The 15585-nt window shown below is 37.2% G+C and overlaps 1 protein-coding gene across 1 annotated transcript in view; it reads left to right on the forward strand.

Moving 5' to 3' along the window:
* The window catches only part of CPPED1 (calcineurin like phosphoesterase domain containing 1), a 56193-nt gene that overhangs the window by 19379 nt on the left and 21229 nt on the right, over window positions 1-15585 (forward strand). Inside the window, exon 3 of the mRNA XM_067306491.1 lies at window positions 14833-15255. Coding sequence (XP_067162592.1) covers window positions 14833-15255 — 423 coding nt within the window. The remainder of the gene's footprint in view (window positions 1-14832; window positions 15256-15585) is intronic.

Here is a 15585-nt window from a genome sequence, read left to right on the forward strand (position 1 = left end):
TCTGCTATTTCAGAGGTCTTTTCTCTGCAGGATCCACCTATTCCATTTTTTTTATATTCATCTGCAAAGACCAAATCAATCTAGACAACTGTGTAAATCATGGAAGGAGACTAAGTCATTGTATTTGAAATGAGCTGAATTCTGATACAAGAATTTTCTTGTCTCTATTCTTCTGACATACCTGGTGAATTAATTATGATGGCACTTCTTTTTAATAAATCTGTCTATACTTTCATTTCTCACATTAGTTTCAGAAGCAATTACCTGTCTTGATTTCTGGTTTGAAATGGTTAGTTCACATCCAAATAAGTGACTTTGCCAATTCATGCTTTTTTATTCGTTCCCAAAGTCTGCTTTTTTGCATAGACTCTTATTCTTTTTGTAGCTGATAAAATATTTAAATGGTCTTACTCATTTCAACCACTTTTAATCAGTTTTTTTTCATTTTATCTTTCTTAGCTTCCTTGAATTACCTGTCTTTTATTCCCCATAAAAAAGGAAGGTTGTGGGGAGGGGAAGGAAGCTCTACGGAGTTGTTCTCTGTTTCTGGAGTTAGAGCTGCTTTGTGCCATTTTGGACCTTAATAGTGGTTCTGAAACTGGCAGGCCTGGTTCCTGAGGGGCTTGCTTCACAGGAAAGAAAGACCTTTACCATCTTCTCTTCCTTCCAGCCCTCATGTGGCTGTCATGTTCTGTATCTGACTGACCTATGACTTGTAGAGCTTGGTGGCTTACAACTTGGTGTTGCTTCTAGAACTGTGTGAATGATTCGATTTTGTACTTTGTTGAATGAACCAAAAATAATGGGTGAAAAGAGAGCAAGTCTCAAATCCCTCGTTTAGGAGATAAAATTTCCTTGCTACAGAACTATTCACATCTTACTACTCCAGCTCCTCAAATATATTATACAAAATGAACTAAGGACAAGAGGAGAGTGAAAACAATCCATACCAGAACACCATATAGACTAGAGGCATTTACGTTGGGGAGTAGATGACGTGGACTCAGACTTTTGTTGGCCAAAGAGGCAATCGCACCTGAGTCTCCCATAATCTAGATGAGTTCTTGAAATGTTTGTTGTTTAAGTAACAATAGCACCTTGCAGTTCTGTGATGCAAGTGGTTGCAATACTGTAGTAAAGGGGTCTATGAGGAAAGGCTGTAGCTTTGTAGAACATATATGACTGCAATACGTATTTTGTGTCTAGGCTAAATATAAGGTCTCATTAACTTCTTGTAGTCTACTACTGTTTCTTTAACTTTTAGTCAATTTTTAGACAAATGCATCAGTTGTTTCTCCGGTAGAATAAACATCGTCCTTGTTTTCATGTGCCAATATATATTTTCTCATGTGTTCTTCCATTTACATACATCCAGAAATACATTTCAAATTCTTAATTTGCTAAGTTTTATGACTGTGGTACACTGCAGTAAAAATGACATAAATTGATATTTTTTTCAGACACAGACCAGTTACAGCTTAGTGAACAGAAGGTAGCTGGGGAGAATTAAACTGAAGCTGTCAAGTTTAAACAAAGCTGCCCGTGTCTGGATGCTATAGTAATAAGAAACGTGGGTGTTTGTTACCAACTATGACATTATATTAAAATTTGTGCCAGGGGATGTTATGAATTAATCTAGTATCAAGAATCTGAATGTGAAAGGATGCTCTTCAAAAAGCAAAATGTATAGTGTTTAAAAATAATTGTCTGCATGGTTATCGCTGGGTCAGTCCAGCTTCTCAACTTGAATTTTGTCCAAGAGAGTTTTTGTTTAACCCACCAATGCTAACCAAAGCGCGAATTGCAGGAGGTGTCTGTTAGGATAACATTTAGGATAACATGAGTTGGTCAGAACATTTGGTTCCCTAAAGCATGATGAAATGTGCCTGCTTTTATAAATGTCTCTTTTGTAAGTGGAACAAGTTAAAATATCTGATTGTTTTAATCACCTTTACAAAGATGCAGTCTTATTTGATAATATTTTTGTATTGGTCCTTGGTGTGCTTGCTGTCTGTCTCTCTTGGTTTAGTGCTGTAGTTAGATTGTAAGATCTTCCAGTATTGCCTGTTACACGTTTTCATTTTTTATTGTGCAGTATAATGTATATTTGGGGCTGTAAAGACAATAGAAAGTGCCAAGAAAACTTCCATGTAGAAAACAGTGTCACAGTCACAGCTATTGAGTTAGGTTGCAGCTAAATGAGATTCTTTGAGTATAAATGTCTAAATCACAGTTGCAGTAGCTATGTTTTTCCCCTGTATTTGGATGTAAAATTTAAATGTGCTAAAAAGAATACCTGTGTAGCAACAGCTGCTGTTCAGTCCAACATACATCCATGTGCTGAGGTAACAAAGATGATGAATAGTCTTAAATTTGTAATATAATTTTAGGAACTTTGTCAGCAGGGAGGAGAAACTGTCTGCTGATACTGATGGAGAAAGAGAATTGTGACGTGTAGTCAGTCTCCCACAGATGCATGGTACCCATAGGTAGAGTCTTCCATAGATGCATTACAGCCAAGTACAGGTGTAAATTACCCTTTAAATTAACTTTTGGAAACCTGTAATCCTTTGGGAGTGCCATTTCATATTTTTCTATTGTTCTAAAGCCCCCAATTTATTAAAGAGGATATTACTTAATTATCCTGGATAATTATAGAAGGTTCACATACAGATGTGAATGATGTTGTTGCCCAAGGGCACCCTATTACCTTTGCTAGTCACAGGCCTTATGCTAGCTGTGCTTTAAGCTAACTTTGCAAGGCCGCAGTCCTGGCCGGTTAGGCTTGTTACCAACTTGTTATGAGAACTTGCTGTGTGAATCACAGCTTGGTACTCTGTGCCGCTTGTTACAACGTACAGTTGAAACATGGAATGATAGGGGAAAGGCCTTGACAATATAGGGACGAGCTGAAAACAGATGCCTGGAACTATAAACCACTCATCAATGGCCAGTTACTGGTCATTCGGGAAGTGCAACCTTGAGAGTGGGAGAAAGAGGGTTTCAAGCCTAACAAAGGGAAAAAAGCAGCCAAGCAGCAGGGCAAGGCACCTGCTGCAGCCTGGGAAGGTAGTGCCCTGGCGGTAGCTAGTCCAGGAGGCAGAGGTTAAAAGGCAAGAACTGTCTAGAAAGTCTAGTGTCCTATAAAAACACAAGATCTTGAATTTAGGAAGGAATCATTGTCATGGGGATTGTGGTCATAAAATCCCTGTGGCACCGCTGGAGCTGCAAGCACACTGCCTGCTCCAGCATCCCTTGCTCTTCCTTTCCCTTCACCTGTTCCTCCTGTCTGCTTCAAGGACCCTGGGTCCCTGCCTGGCTTTCCCTTTCTCTGCTTGCCAGTCCCACGGACCCTGACTTTTCAGGGACTTTTTGACCTGCCAGCCAGTTGTCCAGGCCGTGTGCAGTGGTATAAGTGCGTATGCATCTCTGAGTGTCTGTTTTTTTCCCCCCTACTAATTCTGCACATTTCTCCTCTCTAACACTATCTCCTCAATAAAGCCTTACCACATATCAACTCGATTTGATTAATTACAATTTGGGGCATTACTGTATGCTATATGTGAACAGCAAATAAAACTACTGGCTTTGTGTGTCCTGAAAATTATGTACCCCATTCTGTAATCTTGTGTTCCATATAAATGGTTGTTTTTCAGATAATAATAGAGGTGATTATATGCACTAAGATTTCAAAAACAGGTGCCAAATATTAGGATTCTAAGTTCATATTTAGGCAGCAATTAAGGGACATAATTTTCAAATCAGTACTTCTCCATTTGACTTCTGCTTGACAATTTGATGATCAGGATGCAAGATGAGTTGGGCCTACTGGCTTTTGTACAATCAGTACCTCTTATAAACTATGACACGTACACTGTGGAGAGTGAAGTTATTTATATCCAGAAGAGACAGCTTCAGAATTGAGGAACATCAAAGTTGATAGTTCTATTGTCCGGATAGCGGTATGGTTTCATTTCTGTTTATAATCACTGTAACATTTTAAAGCATTCTTTCTCCTGAGAGAATTACTAACCAGATTACCTTTAGCTTCTTTCCCATTCCCAAATTTGATGTGCAGCTGCTGCCTGCAGTTCAGAATACTTCTCATATTTCTGTTAAATATGAAGCACATGAATCTGGCTTTCTTCAAAACTGTCGTTTTTATAGATGACAAATCTTAAAGCATAGACTCCAGCATATAATTACAAGCATCTGCCTTAGAGGGTAACTCTAGCAAAACTCTGACTTGTTCAGTTTGCTAAATCAAGGGGAAAGTGCATACTATAGTAAATGTTCCTAGTCAAAGCATTATAGTTTAAAATCTTGGTTGATCTTTTTCTCTTCACAATAGGGGTACGTCACTATTGTGAATATTTTGAACCAATAACCCCTACAATGGAAGAAGACTCAGAGGAGATGTTTCACTCTGCTAAATCAAAAATCCCGTGTAACATCAAATATCTTCAAAGTAAACTTTTATATTAAACATTGCACTCTCCGTATGTGTGGAATATCTAAAAGAACCTGGTCAGAGAGTACTGGACTCTGACAACTTTCTAAGAGGTCAGCTACCGTAGTTGTACTTCATTACTTAAGATTATTGAACTGTCTTGTTCGCATTTCAGTAACTGAGTTGTTCAAGATTTGGAGCCCTTTGTTATTACTAGTGGGTTTTGAACACAAAATGGGATACGAATGTAATGCTGAAACCTGTATGCAAATGTACAAGCTGCCATGTATACATTTGTAAACTGAAAAAATCACAGAAATATGTCAGGTCCCATACAAGTTTTTAATGTATATACTGGATTACCAAGATATTCTACAAAGGAAAGAAAAGTTTGATAATACTTAATATCTTTCTCAAAAAGAGATTTATCACATTAAATCTGAGAACTGCTTTTATTATTGCTTTTAAACTATCACTAAATAACCTATTTTGCTAAAACAGAGAAACATTAATTTAAAAAAAAAGACTTGCCAGATAAAGCTGCTCTACCTGCCCTTGAGGAAAACAAAAATAGGAGCAGATGTTTTATGTAAGTTTAATTTTAGCTAAAAATGCAATAGTTTTTTAAAAGATTTCCCTTTCTCATCTAGAAGGTAAGAGCATGAATGCTGGTATGTTTGATTTGTCTGTATAGCAAGTATATGTATAGAAGGTTAAAAAAAATTGTGTCTACAGATATAATGCTTAAAATATGGTTCCACCTTTAAAAAATGACTGTAAGCATGTCACCTTTACTATGTTTGTTCCTTTTTGCCTATCTGAACTGGCTGCTTGGTTTACTAACAGAAGCAAGTTTAGTTTTTTTAACTATCATCAGCCCTGCACAGCTGTGGAGGAGCCAGCTGTACTCTATTCTGTCACATGCATTTTCAGCAAAATAGTCAGCTAAATCCCAATTCTCATATCTTTGTCACTGGAGATTTGTAATGGAGTACGAAGTAGAAAAATCACAGGCTGACTTTTTAAGGTAGCAGGTAAAAGTAGTGGAGTTGAAATGTTTACACTGAATCAGGCTATAGGTAAAAAATATATTTGTGGAATACTGAGTGTACTTTTCATAAATATGTTACTGATCAGTGTTTTTTCTTCACCTGAAATAACATGAGCAATATTTAAGTTTGATCTAATTTGCTGCTAATAAAGTAGCTTAAACTAAGTTAACGCACTGAATCCATTTCTCCTGCTGTTGCAAGCTATCACAAACTTTGATATGCTGGGTATCATGGAACCCAAACCAAAGGATTCTTGGGTTTTTTTTCCCTCCAAATCCTTATGCTATTGTTAATTAGTAATGTCTAAGAAACTGGGTAGGTAGGACAATGTTTGTTAAACATCTAATAATACCTATTTCAAGGAATGTCACTAAGGTTGCATAAATAAACATTTTATAGTAATTATCTGATTCTAGTAAAACCTAATAGAACATTCACAGCTTCCAAGCTGCTTAGTGTGAAATTTAATTTGCTCTAATCAGCCCAAGGGCAGGGAAGCATGAGATACTCTCCATGCATGGAGGATATCTGTTCAACAATATCTTGTCATCTCATATTGCAAAGAAACCATAGTGCGGTGGGAAGGAAATGTTTGTCTTGAGCAAGTATGCACTCATTTTATTTGTAGTCTGGACCACAGGGGAACTAACAAGTCCTGTTGACTTTCATAATCTTACTCTCTGTATATGAAATTCTTTGAGATATGAGAATATTTGAATTATGATTACTCAAATCATACACTGTGCCAATGTACTAGGTAAAATTATATATATATATATATATATATGCAAATATATAGAGAGAAGCACAGTTAGATTTTTCTCTATGTTCTAGTACAAATTTAATCCCTCGAAGTCCAGTTACAATTTCTTTTCTTGCTTCTTTCTCAGCCCAGGAAGTTTTAGATTGGTTTATCCTGTTCTCAGCCTTAGCGGTTCATCTCCTGTCTGTGAACCCATGAAAATGTATAAGCATAACAGACATCCACAATGAGTTATCTGGCACGTTGTAAATGGATCACTGTTAGAATCTTTGTTGCCGCTATTGTTTTCTTGGAATTGGAAGATCTAGTCCACATAATTTTGACTCAGTTAATCAAGCTGAACTAAGTCTGTCTTTTCCAAACTGGTAACTTTAATGTAGTCAAAGGGAAATAACATGTTTTTAATGGGTATGGATTGGATTAGAGCATCCAGTTCCTGTTGGTGACTGAGCAAGCTGAATGATGATTCTGACCATGGTGTACTGCCTGTTTCTGTTGTAATCTCTTCTTTGAACACCCCTCAGCCAACATGATTGTGGAACAAAGACAGACACGTGCGAAAGATTTGTGCCAAAAGAGCGTATTCAAAGGAGGAAATGGTTTGTTAAACCATTGATGCTGGTTGATATCAACTGTCTTTTCATGACGCAGTTTTTCTGGTAGCAAAGATGTCTTTGTAATGGTAGACAATGCCATAGACATCAGGATAAATAGATTTCTTTTTATGTATTTACATGCTTTTATTGAAAGAACTTCTCGGTCTAACAGTGAGGACAATTTCTCTTGAAAAAAAGCATGTCTTAAAAAAAAAAAAGCAAAGGCAATGATGGCCTATGTTTGATGTGAAATCTCTGAATTGCTAAGATATGTGTGAGAAGAGCAGAGTTGTGCTTAAATGAAGCATAATACTTATTTTCACAGCAGAAGGTGGAACAGTAAACCCCATGAATTAGGTTGTTAAGTGGACACCTGTGTGGCTGGAACTCAGAAAAATGTCGACATTTACAATCATTACATTTAATGCAGTGCACTGAAACTCTAGGAGTAGCTACACCCCAAATAGGCTCTCACATTCACTTTTTGGTTTTTGGCATTTCTTTAATGTAACAATTGTTAATTATTAGCTAACACTGGAGTTAAATTTTCTTCTTGTTTCAATACCCAAAGTTATAAAACAAATTTAAGATGTGTTTTCATGCAGGAAAATTCTTTAGTGTGATCATTTTGTGTGTCTTAGAACAGATTACTACTTGTTTCTAATGTACTGAAAAAATTAGTTGCTTACAGCTGTAAACAAATGAGTATTGCAGTTCCTACTTTTCAGTGGGAAGTAATGAGATAAGATTTCTTTATAAGTTAAACAGAACAGGCAGTTTGTCCAGCAGTGAATATAATTATATTTAAATTATTCTTTAACTATGTAATAAGTGTTTTTTTGCACATCATAAAGTTAATGTTTTCAGTCTGTTTGAATGTTAGTGATATATATGTCTGAAGAAGAGAGAGGACATATTTTGGCTGTTACAGCACAGTCTAAGACAGAATAATTTTAGGACATGATTATACTGAGTTTTTTAAAGTTGAATAGTCAGATGTGTATTCTTGTATGTATTAACTTGGAATGATGCAGTGTATTGCATGACATCATTATGGCAGAAGCTAGAAGGAAAAAAATAAACCCATAATTTAAACTAAGAACAAGAATGAAGAGAACAGACTGAGTTCAAGGACATTGGTAAGACTGAACTGGACAGCCTGATAGATCTTTTCTTTCTGCCAGCGGTCTGTCTATTGCACATTTTACAGACATCCTCGGAGAAGGGAATTTGAAGGGGGGCAGCAAGGTGTTTCTTTTCAACTGTTCACTGTCATCCAACAGAGTTGGACGTGTTAGAGGTGTCATGCAGGAACAGTTTTAAGATAGTGTCTCATCTTCCTCAAGCCCTCGTGCCTTGATGATGCCGTTAGTTTAGGACTTCGGGACCAGGCGCAATGGTGGTGCTGTCACTGGTAAGGGCTTAGCAGAGAGATGCTGGAAGGGATGTTTTAGTTTCAGCCCTGTTGATCTGGAGCTAGGTATCCACAGAGAGACAGCAGAGATGATAGACATTTCTAGTTGAACAGGAGGAGACTGTTCTGTCACAGAGTGATAGAAATAGTATTTAAATTTGTTTCTGTGGAGGCATTTACAAAAGGAGCATCCTATGAGTATAGCCTTAGACTCCTCCTTTTCCTTCCCAAGAAAGTTAGAGAACAGTACTATGGAAAGTCCTCTAGAAGAAAATGAGACTATCTGAAACTAGAGTCTTTGATTAAGGTAACTTCAGTGCAAAGGATAGGAAATGAACTGTAAGGCCTAGGAAAATACACACATCTCTCTTTAGTTTATTTATAATGTGTGGTTGCAAAAACTATTCACCTTTTGATGTCAGAGTAATTCTCCTGATTTCATTATAAATTAGAGAAAGAATGGGCCCAATGTTTTTATTAATTCCTTTTTCATCAATGGCGTTTTGACATTTTTTATTTTGCTGTTATCAGATTTGGTTACTATTTCTATCTGATATTTTGTATAGTATTTTAATCTACATTTTAGCTTTTATCTGTTCTTTGATATGCTGTCTCTTGGGTTAGAGGTTAATCAGATTGCAGTTGTTATATCAGTTCTTTTCAAGAGTGTAGCTTGAATAAAAGCTGATAGTTAAACGATCTTCTTTTTAACTTTTTTCTTTTTCAAACTGGAAATCTGTTTTTTCCTTTAAAAGGATGTATTTGTAACTCCACAAAAGTTTGGGGATCCATTTTTTTAATGCATTAAAATACTGAGATTAATTTAGAAAGCCAGGAAATGATTGTGCTAGGTTTTTACATTTTCCTTTACATAATTGACAGAGTTCTACCACTTCTGAATGGGTAAAATAGACAAAAATGCAGGTCTTTCTGATGACTTATGAGGTATATAACAAAAGAAATTCTGGGATTTAATTCTAAATAAATTCATAACAAAAGCAGTCAGTTATTTGGATTTTAGTTAATTGTATGTAGTAATTGTTCCCTTTGATCTTTAAATAGAGCAATTCCTGACTTTCCTAATTGACAAGTTTGACGGTGCTAATCTAACAGCTTACTGACACCCCTCCGCCTGTTCACAGTCGTGTAGCTCCGTGCCTTCCTTTGGGCCCTTTCTCCCCATTAGACCCATCCCCGATTCACCCATTTCAAGGGTAGATTCAACTGATGCACTTTGCCTTGTTGGGTCACTTCCCTGCCAAGCAGGTGAACTGAATTGGTCCACAGAGAGGTTCAGCAATATGAGAACAGGTGTAAGGCGGCTGGGTGAGAGTACGTCGGCAACGTACAGGCTAGTATTCTCTCACTTCAGCACCAATGAGTTGTTAAATTGGCTGAAGACATCTTGTGTAACTTCACCCTCAATGTGCCTGAGCAGGTCCTCAGTTTGACCTAAGCAAAGACCTTGCAGACACAGACACCACTGTAATTCGGTGGGATGGCCATTGGGAATGCAAATGAGTACTCGGTCTCAGTTCGGGTCCTGTTTGGCAAGCTTTTCAAGACAGTTGTTAGGTTAAACTCGCTGATGTTAGGTCAGTATTCACTCACTTTTTTTTTCTTTTTTCTTTTGTCTAAAGCTTTTTCTTGTAGTAAAATCATGACACAGTAGCATCTCTGCTGAGATTTGCAGAACAGTTAAGCCAGTTGTACCGTTCTGGGTCCTAAGTAAAACTAGCCCCAAAAGAAGGTTTAGAAACAGCAGCAACATCAGAATAATTGAATGAGCCGAGGTAGTTCTGCCACATGGCTTAGCATCAGCTTGTGGCAAACACATCACTGAATGTTACTTCTGAAGAGGTCTTCAGACAGAATTTTCTCTGAAATGCAGTGTCATCATATAAATTGAGTAATTGAACCCTGACAGTTCTTTTTTCTATGAATTTACAACCAGTGCCTTTGATCCTTATACAAAAGAAGTCAGATTACCTCACTAGAATTTCCATGTCTTAAGCAACTCCTGGAATTCGAGATCTTCTCCTCTTATTCCTTTCTGGAGAAAACACCTTTGCATGTCGGGCAAATATTATTCCTCAGATTCAGATACATCGCTGCCATTCACTTGCAAAATTTTCTTCTCATTCTTTCCCAAGAGAGAAGTCTTTGTTTAGTGAGATTTTTTCTTCTTTCTACTTCTAGAGTCAAATTCAAGCAAGATGAAATTACTATGTAATTCTCTGAGAACCAGAAAGATGTCAGATGCATTCTGTTTAGTATTATTTTTCTGTACTGTGAAGGATCATTGCTGTGGCTGTTTGGCCTGGCATCTATGCTGCTGTTCACAGAATCACAGAAATGCTGGCTGGAAGGGAGCTCTGGAGGTCATCTAGTCCAACCCACCACTGCTGAGCCCTCTAACAAGCCACTTACTTATCCAAGTAGGACACCTGGGTGCTACTGCTGATGCCTTGGGTGCCAGGTCTTACGGCTCCCATAGCATGCCAGTGGCCATATTAAGTGCATCATGACCAGTTTTCAGCCAACAAGCAGATCTGATAATAGCACCCTCCCCACTGCACTGCTCGCTGCAGTAGCGGGTTGTTGAGGCCAGGCTGAGCTATGGCTACGCTGATAACAGAGCTCCACGAGAAACTCCAAGGTGTTCCAGACAGCCAAAGGGGAGCAGGATATGTGCAGCTGGCCAACCCAGACTGCTGACTGTACTAACAAATAGCAACATGAGGAACGGGAGAAACAAGAAACATCACGTATAGGAAAAGGAGGGAAGGAAGCTTAATGGAATTCCTGAAAAAGGGAGAAATTAGCAGGGTATCTGTATCACAAAAAACAAAGAGTATTGTGTCAGCAAGACCAGGGCCAATGGGGCAAGAACAGGCAGGTTGTTTATTTGGGAAGAGATGAGGATGACGAAAATGAATAACTTGGAAGGGAGGAAAAAGAATGTAAAGAGTAGTATGTCATATGATTGGGGGTGGTGGAGGGTATCTGTGAATCAATCACCACCATTTGGAGCAGGGCAAACACTTTTGTTTGGGATACTTTGGGGGAAAAATTATGATGCTGGTGGAGGTTACTGTAAATGAAGAACTGCCTCTGATACAAAAAATTGTGATAAGCACACATTGCAGAACTTTAGGTTGGGTTTAACAGTGTTTCAAAGTGTTTTTGTAACTAGTGCATTTAAAAAAAACACTTTCTTATACAGAAGCCCTCTGTGAAATAACAAAGAAAACTGTAGTGCGGATTATTAGTAAAAGGATTGTTTTTTTGGCAGAAGAGTCTGCGAATTCACCTTCTGCTGACTAATGCAAGCTTCAGCAAAAACACTTGAAAAGTACTTGCTTTCCTGAAATCTGGTCTTCCAGTGAGCAGAAGACTGGATGATTTGACGACTTTAAGCAGTGTAAGGTAGACTTTTGGAATTGCTTACACAAATAGTGATACAACCTACGGCAGAAAGCTGTACTGCAGCAGAGGCACTGCCGGTTCCCCTGTATGCTCCTTCTCAGGTCGCTCAGCTCGCAAAAGGGTAGAGTAGGAACCTGCAGAAAATTGTATGCAGCTACATTAGCAACAGTTCTCACTTTTATGCTTTTCATATGCAAAACTGTCCTTTATGGGTTATTAATTTAAGTCATTTATCTTAGGGCAAGGCTGTATTTACAGAACCTAACATAAAGACAGGGTATTATAGCTTGGGATTTTAAAATGTCACTGCACATAACGCCAGGATAAACAGAACAGAAATGAACTTCTGTTGTTACATCTATCCCGACACTTCCCAAATTAATTTTTTTTGCACTGCCTTTTGACATTATTTCTCCTTCCTACTGGCCTCCACCTAACCCCCGTCTAAGCTCAAGAAATATAAATAGTCAAATAAAAATGTTCTTCATAATCATTGGAATAACTAAATATAGCTAATTCTGTGCCTGGCAGGGATTAAAGGGGATATTTTTTATGCTATGGCAATGACCACTGTAGTTTCCTAGTGGCTTCCTTCTCCTCTTTATCGCATTTATTTCAGTTGTGCACCGGTAGGGGGAAGGGCCTTCTGCGGGCCCTGTTTGCTGGCGTGGCTGCAGTGCATGTCAGGAGCTGGGTGCAGGTCCTCAGCCCTTCCTCTGCCGTGCTGCACCGAAAGCCCACAGAAACACTCCTCTCCCACCCCCACCTCTATGAGTTTCTCTTCTTTTGAAGTTGTTTTGACCGCTTACCAAGAAAAGGTCAAGCCAAAATATAGTTGTTCTAAAATAATCTTTACGTAGTATAATTTCCTAGACTCTTTGGACAGAGACCTTGTTTTCCATTTTGAGCAATCTGTTTTCTGCAGTAAAACACTGAATATGTCTCTCTGTTGCTATAGAAATAATATTGCATTAAATGAGAGAATCAGTGCCCTGCTGTTGACAAGTCTAATCTAAGTGTTAGTCTCTAGAGCTTAAATTTCACCACTGGGAAGAGGTATACATAATTCTACACGTTATTTCTGTACCTTCTGCATAAAAATCTTTATACACTAAAACTGTTAGCTAAATTTCCCAAAGTGATAGTAGATACATTTGCAGTGGTGTACTGTGTTTACATATATCTTAATAAATCCTTCCTCTTGCCTTCTTCCTGTCCCCCATAGAGTATATTTTCATATTTATAGTTTGAAATTTCTAGCTCTTTACGTAGGAAAATTTCTAGCTCTTTACATGGCAGGGCTAAGAGTTTTGTCGGTTGGGTTCCCTGCCCCCACAGACAGCAAAGCACATCCGATTTATTTAGTTTTTTAGTTTCAGTTTTTAAAATGTATTTTTAAAAAATCCAGCTCATATTGAAACAATATATGTTTCCTCTGCTCAAAAATTGGTTCTGGTTTCATGTAGGAAACTCCTTTTTTTCCTCCATATAACGAGAGGTTATTTGCCTTGTTTTTTTCCAGTAGTAATAATGGTATTTTCCAAAACCGGAAGGATGGCCTAAACTGACCAGGCTCCTGGTGCATTCATATGCTACAAACTGATCTGCTATCAACTACCTTCTCAAACACACCTCAATATTCGCCCGGTATTTCTCATGTTACTCAAAGATTTTCCTAGAATGACTTTCTGCCCTGTAGAGTGGTTAAATTAAGCACAAGAGAGCTGAGGATTTTCTTCCTTTGAATTTATGTACCACATACCAAATCTCATGCACATCTTCACATTTAAATATAAATGTAAATATGGGATTTTTTACCAGTATTTTTCCTTATACTGTGTAGAATTTTAGCAACAGCAATAAATTTCTATGATTATTAGTTTCAAATGAATGCTGTGATTCTTAAGACCCTATCTATAGGGCACAGAAAAGGAATTGAAATCTTCCCTAATAACAGTTACTTAAGGTGAGTGTTTGTCAACATATTGATCCTCTGCATTTTGAAGAAACTTGGAGAAAAAGTCTTTTATCTCACAGTTATGTGACTGGATCTCCATTATAAATTTTTATGTATAATACATACGTGTAGTTATAGAAACTGCAAATTTTAAAATACATGATAATTTGCGTAGACCTGTATGCAAATGTATGTTATAAACCTGATTTCAGAGTTCTTATAAAAATCCTGTTATAATTTCTTGGTTAAAAACTGCAATTATTATTTGTGAAATGGGCCCCTGTTAATGTTGTTCTGTAAGGCAAACTATACTTTATTTTGTAAATGGACAATTTATGAATAATAAACATCTATTACTGGCCTCTGTGCCACTCCTTATAAAACTTGAAAAAATATCTCTATCATCCTTAGTATAACTTTTTTTTTAATCTTTCTCAATTTTTGGTGACTATAATCTACTGATTAGTTACACCTCCCTAGAAATATTTCTGACCAACAGAAGGGTATGCATACTATTAAAAAACTGAGATGGGGGGGAGAATTAGCAAAGTACACAATTACCCTTCTTTGAAATTAATGCCATGTTTGTTATTAAAACAGTCTCATTGTACAGACAAGTTGCCACAAGACACTAATTACTTTTTTACTGTTAAAGTAGTTCTGGTAATGGGAAAAAAAAACCTTAATTTCTCTGCACAGACATAAAATATAAAACAGATGTTTGCATTGTTTTTTACCTTTGGGTAAAGCTGAATTATACCATCCAATGAGTCTGCATTTTTTTCACTATATCATCAGTCTATAGATGAAAAACATCAATCTGCTAAAGTTTTTTGGGGAAAATACTGACTGTTCACCCTTATATCATGTGCTGCTATGCTACATGTTGGTTCCCATCCAGAGCCTTGTTTAATTAAAGTTACTGAGAACAATTGGACAGGGAAGGAAAAGGAGAAGAGGGAGGGAATTCATATTGTGTTAATACATGATATTAAAGTGCAAATTTATTCATATTCTGCATATTATCATGTTCAAAAATCTAACCCTTAATATTTTACTATACTGGTATTGCCGTAAACAAAAACAAGAAATGAGGATAGGGAAAGAGAGCATAAACACTAAACTGTGTTAATTTTTTATACATATTTTATAATATTTTTATTTTTTATAGGATCTCAGTGGAGAACAGACCAAGAGCAAGATTTGAAGAAAGTGCTGAAGAACACTGACCAGGACATCCCGCTGGTATTTGTCAGCGGCAATCATGATATTGGCAATACTCCAACCAGAGAAACAATAGATACTTATTGCAAGCACTGGGGAGATGATTATTTCAGCTTTTGGGTTGGAGGTGTTTTCTTTCTTGTGCTAAATTCTCAGTTATATTTTGATTCTTCTAAATGCCCTGAGTTAAAGCAAGCCCAGGATGTGTGGCTTAACGGACAGCTGGCTGTAGCGGAAAAGCATAAGTGCAAGCATATAATAGTATTTCAGCACATCCCTCTATTTCTGAGGAAGCCTGATGAAGAAAATGACTATTTCAACTTGGAAAAATCAGTTCGTCAAGAGATAATGGAGAAGTTTCATAAAGCAGGTATTTTCTTGTGTTTTTCTATCTTAGAATTTTTCTTTCAGTTTAATTGTTAATGGTTATACTGCCAGACAAAATACATTGAACTTGAATGGTACCATTTGCAAGGAATTTTAGATACTGCTTATAAACCTCAGAGTCCCCCCCCCCCCGGTCAAAATTTTCAGCTGAGTCTAATCACCTGTCAAAAGTACCAAAAGAATTTACAACTTGGAGTGTAAAGTGAAAAACTAAAAGTGATAAACTCTGTAAAATAAATAGCAAGGATTCCATTTCACAAGTATTCATAGATATAAAACAATCTGATTTTTTCCTGGTTAAGGATTTAAGGAT

Source organism: Apteryx mantelli, chromosome 16 (assembly GCF_036417845.1).
Source record: "Apteryx mantelli isolate bAptMan1 chromosome 16, bAptMan1.hap1, whole genome shotgun sequence".
Lineage (NCBI taxonomy): Eukaryota > Metazoa > Chordata > Aves > Apterygiformes > Apterygidae > Apteryx > Apteryx mantelli.